Below are 11,670 nucleotides of genomic sequence, written 5' to 3' on the forward strand. Positions count from 1 at the left end.
TTTTATAAAAATGTATATAACAATCGGTGTTATAATGTTAACTACTTACCTATTGTAACTTCCGCTCCTTGGCGCTCTATTTTTTTATTATTATTAAACCATGTACTGGAAATATGACAAGATCTATATTCAGTTACTTGTTGATTTTGAAAATCTTTCACATCAGTTGTATTGATTTTCCAGAAACCTGTTCATTGGCAAGCATTCGATATTTTTTTGTTCATAAACAAATGCAGTTATCTACAGACCTTTCTTGCTAGAAAACCCCTCAATAGCCAAAGGCATTGACGCCTAATTAATCCAGAAAACTAAAGAATATTTTCTGGTCTTCAAATCTGGTCCTGGAAAAAAAAAAAACGAAGGTTACTGGAATCGTTTGAAGGCCCGGTAACTGCAGGAGGAATGAGAGCACAAGTAATGACCTCCTCACTGTCAGTAGAAAGGCAGCAGGGATGCCTTGGGGGAAATGGGTAGGGGGCGGGGAGGGGGAATTAGAGGGATACCAGTAAGAGCAATGTATGATAAACCCAAGTCCTAAGTTGCATCATTCTGTCGGCTGGCCTTCGGTAATGTCGATTATTTTTTTTTCCATTAAGGCGTAATTTAATCTTTCGAATACTGAAGTGTTTGACGAGTTTGTATTATTACTGTGTGATAATTATTATTCCCGATATGTATAATTTCTAATTGAATGGGGTATATTCAAAATATGCATAATTTCCAATTGAGCAGGTATACTCTTCAAAATTCGCATAATTTCTCATTGAAGTAGTTATTATTCAAAATATGCATGATTTCGAAATACTGAAGTGTTTGACGAGTTTTATATTACTGGGTGGTAAATTATTATTCCCGATATGCAATTTCTAATTGAAATAGGGTGTATTCAAAAATATGCATAATTTTTAATTGAACAGGTATTATTCTTCAAAATTTGCATAATTTTTAATTGAATAGGTTGCTATTATTCAAAAATATGCATAATTTCTTTTAATTGAACATATACTCTCAAAATTCGCATAATCCAATTGAATAGGTTATTATTATTCAAAATATTGCATAATTTCTAACTGAACAGGTAATGACTTAAAATTGCATAATATAATTGAATAGGTTTGTTTATTGTTCAAAATATCATAATTTCTAATTGAACAAGTAATTATTCTTCAAAATCGCATAATTTCTAAATTGAATAGGTTATTATTATTCAAAATATGCACGAAATCTAACTGAACAGGTAATGATTCAAAATTCGCATAATTTCTAATTGAACAGGCACTCATATTCAAAATATGCATGCTTTCTAATTGAACAGGTAGAAAGAATTTCATACACGAAGTAATAACAACACCATGAAGACGAATCAACTGAGAGAAAATGCCATTAATTAAGCATTCGCAATAAAACGGTGTATGAGAATGTTTTCATCTCCCTACTGAAGTGTCTACCTTTTTCTAATGAGAATTTATGAAAACGTGACCGTTAATTCAAAATTCGCATTGGTTCATCAGCCTTTGTTGTCAGCCACTAGCAACTCGAGAATCAGTACCGAGAGTTCTCTTTGTAAAGAGACGAAGAGATAATGTTTTTATTATTAGTTATGTTATCTTGCCTTCTAATTATAAATTTTTTTGTATGTGCGGTAATGTTTACATTTAGAAAAACTATGGAAACTGTATACATCCATATTCAGATAAATATTCATTATTTAGAAACTGTATTCTTAAGTTGTCCATCTTCCCAGAAAACTGATTTGCTTGAAAGAGATTATTCTGTAGCATTCAGGCAATTTTGACGACCAAGGAATGCTTCGAAAATTGACAGAATATCCTTGAGGTTATTAGGACAGCTTAGAAGCTAGGGCCGTTACAACGGTATTTAACTGACTTGAACGGAAGGTGAAGATTTGTTTTATAGTTCGTTATAATGGCATATGCAGTTTCTAGATCCGTTTCTGCTCGCCAGTACCTCTAAGATTACTTGTTCTGTCATGAATGTGTCTGCGTGTGTAATAGAAAGTCTGTCTGTTTATAATTCAACTACTATGATTTTCAATGACATGATGTTTACCGCACTTTTTCCATCTGAATTTTTATGTAGTCGTGCTACATTGTGAAGTTTATTATTGCTGAAGTATTAGATTTGGTTTAATAAGTGTAATAGACCCTTTTATATTCTTCATTAACAATTTGTAAAAAAAAAAAATAAAAGCCTACTAATGTCACGTGATGCTCATATCATGTTAGAAAAGAAAAATTAAAAATAAAAGATATATACGAAATAGATAAGAGGCTTCGAAGACAGTTGGAACATAAGTGTGTCATGGAACAACAGATCTATCTGCGACGCGCACATGTGTCCGGTGGAAAGTGAAGGTTACTGGATCACTTCGATAGGCTGAAAATCGCGGGTAAGGTAAGAAGAGCAGGCTTTACCCATCATGCTCCTCCCTAGTTACCTCTTCCCTAGTAGGACTGGTGTCAAGGGAGGGACACTTTCAGTAGGCATATATAAAGTGGATAACGTTTTGGTCTGCATTATTCAGTCGACTCGAGAGACACTACTTTCTTCAGACATGTTTTCGGTGAGGCAGGTTGATTTGTGAGTGGGCATGAATGGATTTTTGTAATTTAAGTATATATATATATATATATATATATATATTATATAATATATATATATATATATATATATATATATATATAATATATATATATAATACCCTTATATACACATATACATATATGTACTTAAGTATATATATATATATATATATATATACTATATATATATATATATATATATATATATTATATATAACTTATCTCTATATTATTTATTATATATATCATATTAGAATTTATATATGTATACTTATACATATCTTTATCTATATATATATATATATATATATATATATATATATATATATATATATATATATATATATATCCCACACACTCACGAGAGGTACACGCATCAACTTACTCTTTACATAACATACATAACACCTACATACTAACGTATATGTATATAGTATTTCATACATACACTAAATTATGAATATTAAATAAGAATTTTATGGCATCTCATTTCCATTACATACATACACAAATATATACATCTGTCAATAGGAAGCCAGTTTAATCTTTTTTATCCCTGATTTCTTTCGTCGTTCAAGAAACTGCTCGTGTGTTTGCTCTTGGCAGCGGTGAATGCTGTCCCTCAGGGGTATGGGGCACCTCCCCCTCCGTCCTACAGCGCACCCGGTGGTCCCTCGGGCCCCGTGGTTCCTATTCTCGTCGACGTTCGCGAGGGACCTGATGCTGCTGGGGTCTACAACTTCAACTTCGAAACTGGGGATGGTATCAGCCGTCATGAGCAAGGCGCCCCTCAGGGACCTGAAGGAGCAGTTGCCGCACAGGGCGGGTGGTCGTAAGTATCTCGTCTTTTCTTCTGTTTTTTTTCTTATGTTTTTTGATTTGTTTAAGAGATATCTCTGGAATTTGTCTCTTGATGAATTAATGTCTTACGTCATTTCTTCTGTCATAGCTTCACCTTCCCTGACGGAACTCCTGCCGTGTTCAACTTCGTAGCTGATGGCAGTGGGTACAGCGTGCAGTCTGACTTCCTGCCGACGCCCCATCCTCTTCCCCCCCACGCCATCGCCCAGATCGAAAAGGCTCGACAGGAGGACGCTGCTGCCGCCGCTGGAGGAGCACGTCCTCAGTACAGCGCCCCTCCTCCTCCACCAAGTCAAGGATACGGCTTCTAAATCTGACTATGTCTTCTTCCTCGTCTGAACAAGAAACTGCTTTCGGGAAACGCTCGCTAGGATAGCGTTCGTGGAATACGCATCCATCTATTCAGTTCTGTATTGATTTATCATCTAAATCTATTGTAGATTTTTCTTCAGTCTTCTTTTCGTCTTTACGCTTTTTTTGTTTTTTTTTTATATATACACATATTAGAATTTCGACGCTTGTTCCCGAACAGAGCTCAGACAAACGAAACAGTCTTGAAAGTTGACAACGATTCTCCTTCATTGTTCACCCTTCACCCTCTCACGGAGTTCCCATTTAAAACGCTTTATTATTTATCTGGTCGTGATATTGCATGTCCATTTTCTAAATAAAGATTCATCTATTTTGGAGTTTCCTCATTTTATCGGCCTTAAGGAATTATTCACACAACTATCTATCTGTATTATATATGAATATATAGATATATATATATATATATATATATATATATATATATATATATATATATATATATATATATATATATATATATATATATATATATATTATGGTATGTATATTATATGTATATAAATTCCATATTTTCGGATTGACCGATATTTCTTATAGGCTTTTTTCATCAAGAGGCGTAAGAAATCGATGATGAATGATATATGAATATGATTTGATATCAACATGTACAAATAAAACAAGATGAAAAAAAGAAAATTCATAAACTTGGTGACTTCAACGAGCTATAGATAGTGACCGTGTTAAATTGGATATGCAGATGAATCACTAATCTTTTTATTTATTTATTTATTTATTTATTTTGCAGTTATTACGGTATGGAAATACAATGTGAAAAAAATTATACAATTCGAACGCAGTTGCTGTAATTATTATTATTTTTTTTTCTTATTTTCACGAATATGTAATCGCTGGCTACGAGAATATATTTTGACAACGGCCAAAATTGAAATTATTCATGAATGAAATACATGCATCGATGGGGTCTTATTATGTGAAATTTGCTGTAAGTAGTTGGTTGTTGATCCACATTTTTGGAGGAACAATATTCCTTAGAGGCTCTTTGAATCATGAGGCGTTGGACTCGTTAAGGAATAATATACGATATAATTTGAACACAGATAAAATCAGTATAAATAAAATTATATCAACTTGGTGATTTCGACGAGCGAGAGATAGCGATCAGCAAATAATTGAATATGCAGATGGCAATTTTTTTTTTTTAGTTTTTCCAGTATGGAAATACATCTTCAAAAGGAAAAAATTATATAAGATCGTACTGAATGAAAGAGATGAAAGGTCAGCTTGGATCGCATAAATATTGCCTCTTGTTATCGCCGTACAGTCTTAATTAAATTGACCTTTTTCAACCTTGGATTCGCGTTGTACACTTGTGTTAAATTAATATCTGCCATGGTGATCATAATAGCTTTTTCATTATAAATGATGCTCAAATTATAATATAATGAATAATTAATAATAAGTAAAAAATAATAAGATAAATTTTTTTTATTTTTTTTAATTGATTAAATAGTTTATTTTTGTCTTTCTAACTTATTATTATTATTATTATTATTATTATTATTATTATTATATTATTATTATTATTATTATTATTATTATTATTATTATTATTATTATTATTATTAAGGGAAGTATATATAATGTTCTAAAGGGTCCACAATAATACAAAGTGTTTAGGAGTCCGTGTATAATTTTTAAGACTCATCATTATTATTATTATTATTATTATTATTATTATTATTATTAATTTTATTTCATTTTTATTTTATTTTGTTTATTTTATTTTTTTTTAGAAGATACACCTTTATTCATATGGAGCAAACCCACAGAGGCTATTGACTTGGAATTGAAGCTCTCAAGAATATGGCGTTCAATTGAGGGAAGTTACAAAAGGCAATAGGAAATACCTAGAGAAGAGATCGATTATTATTATTATTTTATTATTATTATTATTATTATTATTGGTTTTTTTTTTTTTTTTTTTTTTTTTTTTTTTTTTTTTTTTTTTTTTTTTTTTTTTGCTCTATGCACAGTCCTCCAATTCGACTGGGTCGGTATTTATAGTGTGGGGTTCCGTTGCATCCTGCCTCCTTAGGAGTCCATCACTTTTCTTACTATGTGCGCCGTTTCTAGGATCACACTCTTCTGCATGAGTCCTGGAGCTACTTCAGCCTCTAGTTTTTTTAGATTCCTTTTCAGGGATCTTGGGATCGTACCTAGTGCTCCTATGATTATGGGTACGATTTCCACTGCATATCCCATATCCTGCTTATTTCTATTTTCAGAATACTTGATTGCTTATCCATTTTTTCCCTCTCTTTCTTTCTCAACAATCTGGTGTCCCATGGTATTTGCGACATCAATGAGTGATACTTTCTTCTTGACTTTGTCAACTTTGTCAATCAACGTCACGTCTGGTCTATTTGCACGTATCACCCTATCCGTTCTGATACCATAGTCCCAGAGGATCTTTGCCTGATCTTTTCTATCAACTCCCTCAGGTTGGTGCTCGTACCACTTATTATTGCAAGGTAGCTGATGTTTCTTGCACAGGCTCCAGTGGAGGGCTTTTGCCTACTGAATCATGCCTCTTTTTGTACTGGTTCTGTGCAAGGGCCGGGCATTCGCTTTCTATGTGGTTTATGGTTTCATTTTTTCGTATTGCACTTCCTACATATGGGAGAGATGTTATTTCCGTCTATCCGTTCTTTGAACATATCTGGTTCTTAGGGCCTGATCTTGTGCCGCTTGTTATCATTCCTTCAGTTTCCTTCTTTAGCTCTCCCCTCTGTAGCCATTGCCATGTGTCATCGCTGGCTAGTTCTTTAGTCTGTCTCATGTTATTGTCCGTGCATTGGTTTGTTGTGCCAGTCCTCTGTTCTGTCTGTTATTCTCCTGTCTCTGTATATTTCTGGTCTTCGTCCTACTTTTATTAGTCCTTCTTCCCATGCACTCTTTAGCCACTCGTCTTCACTGGCTTTCAGATATTATTATTATTATTATTATTATTATTATTATTATTATTATTATTATTATTATTATTATTATTATTATTATTATTATTATTGTGTGTTCGGTTAAACCCTATAATGGCTTGAAAGTTCATGTTACATTTGCATAAACATAGATTAGCTGTGTTCCAGAATAGATAAATCCTCTCTCACGCTCAAACATTTAATTATTTTTCCCTGCAGTTAAATATCTCTTATAAGGGTTTGGCCTGTCACCGAGAAGTAGATGTAGCAAAATGGAAAGTCTAAATTCTTTCGCAACACTTTTTTTGAAGACGAATTTGATTGCAATTATGTGGCCATGGATTTGCAAAAAAAGTACATTCACAAAAAATGTTTTCGTCCGTGCAAAGTCTTTCAAGGAAGTAATGTACGTATATTATATATATATATATATATATATATATATATATATATATATATATATATATATATATATATATATATATATACCATCTAATAAAAGAAGCCCATGAGAACGCCAAAATATAGAGAGAAAATACTATATTTCAGTCTGCTGTCTCTCTCTTCATGTATAGAGAGACAGCAGTCTATGAAATGTAGTATTTTCTCTCTATATTTTGGCGTTCTTATGGGCTTCTTTTTTAGATTATATATATATATATATATATATATATATATATATATATATATATATATATACATATATATATATATATATATATATATATATATATATATATATGTATATATGTATATTGGAGACGTAACATCTTTATTGACGTGCTCGATGAATATTGTTGTGGACAAATTTTGTCCAAATACTGAAGGGGATGCAGAGGGCAAACTCTTTGAAGAAATTGCCTATCTTTGTATCTAACAATCTGTATTGTAATATAAGATTGTATCATTAGCCATATAATTGCTAAAGTTCTTTGTATTTATTATAAAAAATAATTTTCTGCTCTTAGAAAAAATCCTTAATGTTCGTCTTTGTTGGTAATTCGCTCTTCAGAAATCGAGATTCAATTGTTGCTAGAACTACTTAGGAAACCAAAGGAGGGACTTGTGACTGGCAGCAAAGTATTCTGGTTTTGGGAGAGATAGGAATGTAACTTTTGGCGAATATGGACCTTTGGAGGGGTGTATAGCTTGGCCCTAGTGGAAGTTTGTATTCGTGTATTTCATGTATTTTAAGTGTTTTCTCTCTATTGCTTGCTTAGTAACACAGTTTCTTTTCTTTGCAGTTAAGTGTTGCTTTCGTGTTGATTTTTGGAGTTTTGCAAGGTAAGCATGTTTCGGTTACATTAGGTTATAAATAGGTAATTTAGTGCAGTCGTTCCTTCCGTAGTTACTCTCCTTACGTTAAAACACTAAGACGTTATGCGGTTTAGGATTGTCCTTTGTGGAGCCTCGTGTGTAGTCTCATGCCTCATCCTGTAGTGGAAGGATGGTCACTCGTCAAGTAAATGTCGTAAGATTCACAAGTGCAGATGTTTCCACTAGCAACTGACTTTTCTCTTATCAGCCCAGTACAGTATGGAGATTATATCTTTGTTATTTATTATCTTTGTTATGAATATTCATGGTCCTTTATTACATACCTGTCGAAATCATAGCTAAAGCACGATCCTGTTAAAGGGGCCTGGTGGGAAATAAAATAAAATGGAAAACTATATTACTTGATTAAATGAACGAAAGTGACATCATGGCGGAGTAGAGCAGAAATGATCAAAGGTACAAAGCAGCGAGCATTAAAAAAAAATATATATACATATATATATATATATATATATATATATATATATATTATATATATATATATATATATATATATATATATATTATATGCATATACCAATAGCACCGATGGATGTTTTTCTTGAAGATCAGATGAAGACTGAAAAAGAAATCTACTTTGTTCTTATATTTTCCTTGTACAAGAATGGGTTCGACCAACGTAGTTTTAAGCTATATCCGTCGATTTTGCGCTACAGTGCTTTTTTCCATCATATCCTCAAGATACAGCACCCACCCAATGTGTATGTATTTTGTATGTATATATATATCATATCGTGTATATGTATGTGTATATATATCTATTTATATATAATATATATATGTAAATATATATATATATATATATATAGTATATATATATATATATATATATATAATATATATATATATATATATAGAGAGAGAGAGAGAGAGAGAGAGAGAGAGAGAGAGAGAGAGAGAGATGCACCAGTTTCCACACAGGAACCTTGCGGCAAGAAATGTTGAATAAGAGTGTCAATGAGTTTTTACAACATTTAAGTAGAAAGGGTTGACAGGAGTATAGGTAACGAAACCTTTCGTGTCAGACACGACTTTCCATGTTCTCCGCCGACCGCCAGTGCACGAGAAACAGGTTTTGATGTCCATATACGTAGATATTCCAATGTGTAAATGTATCTTCCCGTTGCGACGTAGGTAAAAGAATTTCTCGATCTTCCAAGTTTTATTTTAATTTTTCATTTCGTGCGGAATTAAAGTTTGATTTACGTTTTAGTTTTCTGTAAAAGAAAACTATTGAGATGGCCATTTGCTTGTCCGTCCGCACTTTTCTTGTCGGCCTCAGATCTTAAAAATAATTGAGGCTAGAGGGCTACAAATTGGTATGTTGATCATCCACCCTCCAGTCATCAAGCATAGCAAATTGCAGCTCTCTAGCCTCAGTAGTTTTTATTTTATTTGAGGTTAAATTTAACCATGGCAGTGCGTTTGGCATCGCTTTAGGGGCCAACTAAATTCGGCCATGGCAGTGCGTCTGGCATTCTGGCACCACTATAGGTCCCAGCAACACATGCCACCACTGGGGTGTGGCTGAAAGTTTCATGGGCTGCGACTGAGATTTTAATGGGCCGTGGCTTAGAGGTTCATACAGCATTATACGCTGTACAGATAACTCTTTTGCATATTTTACTTGTTATTACTATGATCTGTATTTTGAAACCATCAAGTAGTTAGCTGTCAAGAAATAGATAACTCAAATATCTTGTCGGAAGTTTGTAGAACTGATGTATTACATTTTGTCCCCCTGTAGACTAATTCAGGTTCTTTGCAGCGTCCCATCGGCCCCGAGCTGTAACCCCTTTCATTCCTTTTACCGTAGCACTGTTCATATTCTCTTTCTTCTATCTTACTCTCCAACCTCTTCTAAACAGTTGTTTTATAGTGCAGCTACGAGGCTTTCCTCCTGTTGCACCTTTAAAAGCTTTTTACTCGCAATTTCCCTTGCAGCACTGAAGGACCTCATAAGTCTCAGCTGCTTGACCTTTGGCCTAAATTGAATATTCTATTCCATTCCTAATAGACGCACACTTTGCTAGCACCATAGTTGATATCAACGACATACTTCGGTTCACATTGGCACTGGTTACTTCTTAAGCTTTAGGATTCTCGACCCCACACCATAAAAAAGATAATAATAATAATGCAGTAAAATTATGGAGGACCTCACTCAAAAGTAGTTCATATTAACTTATTCTTGAAGCGGCCTAATCTTGCTTTCGCTGGTGTACCAGCCACTAAATATGAGTGCTTTTGATTTTGAAGCAATCTCGAGAGACAGATTCTGCAAAGGTTTTATTTAAAAGTATGGCTCAGAAATCTTTTACTGAAGTGAACTCCTTGATTCTAGCTCCTCTGATGTTCAGGCTCCCAACAGTCAGTCTTATCTTTATTTGATTTTCGCTCCTTCTATTTCCATCTATTTGATATTTACATATTTAAGATTTATTTGCAACCCTTGCTTACTCTCGTGTAGGCGATTCAACTTAATATTTATATACATTTGTGTATCTTCAGGGTCCGCCTTCCTCGTGGCTTGGCTCATTAGGACTTTTCTTCGCATTTGTGGTTGATGAAAATGGTTTCCGTGTCGAATCTAAACTTTCCCTCTCTCTCTCTCTCTCTCTCTCTCTCTCTCTCTCTCTCTCTCTCCATGCCACTGCAGATTAAAAAGACATTTAAAGAATATTATGGTTCAGATGGCTGTCGGTTCGAGGTACAAATTAAAATTCCATAGTGGAGTTCTCATATCTTATAAAGATTTCCACAGTGGAATGATAAAGATTCCACAGTGGAATTCTCATACCTTGTAAAGATTCCACAGTGGAAGTCTCATACCTTGTAAAGATTCCACAGTGGAATTCTCATACCTTGTTAAGATTCCACAGTGGAATTCTCATATCTTGTTAAGATTCCACAGTGGAATTCTCATACTATGTTAAGATTCCACGGTGGAATTCTCATATCTTGTTAAGATTCCACAGTGGAATTCTCATACTATGTTAAGATTCCACGGTGGAATTCTCATATCTTGTTAAGATTCCACAGTGGAATTCTCATATGAAGACAATATTAAATAAAAACTTTTTTAAGTTTTATCATGAAAAATATAGTTAACTCTTATGGCGATTAACACATGGATTGAAATAAAAAAAAACGTGTCATTAAATATATAATTTATTTTTTATTTGTTTTTAATAAATTATTTTTACAGTATTGTATAAATTATCCTACACTGCATAAATGTACGACATTGACCAAACGCTTTAAGGTTCAGTTTTCCCAGCGGACAATAATTATTTCCAAGGTTAAACTAAAGTAGGGTAAATGACGAGATTTCTAAGTTTGCAGTTTCGTTAATATTAAATCCCATATCCCCAACACGTGAACCATTTTCTACTGAAACCCAATTCACGTTGGCTGATAAGCAGCATCGTATCTTTGGTCATATGCATTACAGCGTCTAAGGTGAATAAAATGATTATATAAGGGCCTATATACAGTAAGAGAGTTCCGGTGGTTGAAATAAATACGCGCGTTCCTTTTGAGTATCAGTTGGGTACCCT

At 33.4% G+C, this 11,670-nt stretch overlaps 1 protein-coding gene across 2 annotated transcripts in view; it reads left to right on the forward strand.

Moving 5' to 3' along the window:
• The window catches only part of LOC135197720 (cuticle protein AM1239-like), an 18,611-nt gene extending 14,748 nt beyond the window's left edge, over positions 1 to 3,863 (forward strand). Inside the window, exons 1-3 of one of the 2 annotated variants that reach the window (XM_064224763.1) lie at positions 2,560 to 2,584; positions 3,182 to 3,435; positions 3,553 to 3,863. In XM_064224763.1, the coding sequence (XP_064080833.1) occupies positions 2,576 to 2,584; positions 3,182 to 3,435; positions 3,553 to 3,775 (486 nt within the window). In that variant the 5' untranslated portion in view covers positions 2,560 to 2,575 and the 3' untranslated portion in view covers positions 3,776 to 3,863. Of the gene's footprint in view, positions 1 to 2,559; positions 2,585 to 3,181; positions 3,436 to 3,552 lie in introns of those variants that run through there. The other variant, XM_064224764.1, reaches the window with a different exon arrangement.
• Positions 3,864 to 11,670: the final 7,807 nt, after the last annotated feature.

Source organism: Macrobrachium nipponense, chromosome 21 (assembly GCF_015104395.2).
Source record: "Macrobrachium nipponense isolate FS-2020 chromosome 21, ASM1510439v2, whole genome shotgun sequence".
Classification (NCBI taxonomy): Eukaryota; Metazoa; Arthropoda; class Malacostraca; order Decapoda; family Palaemonidae; genus Macrobrachium; species Macrobrachium nipponense.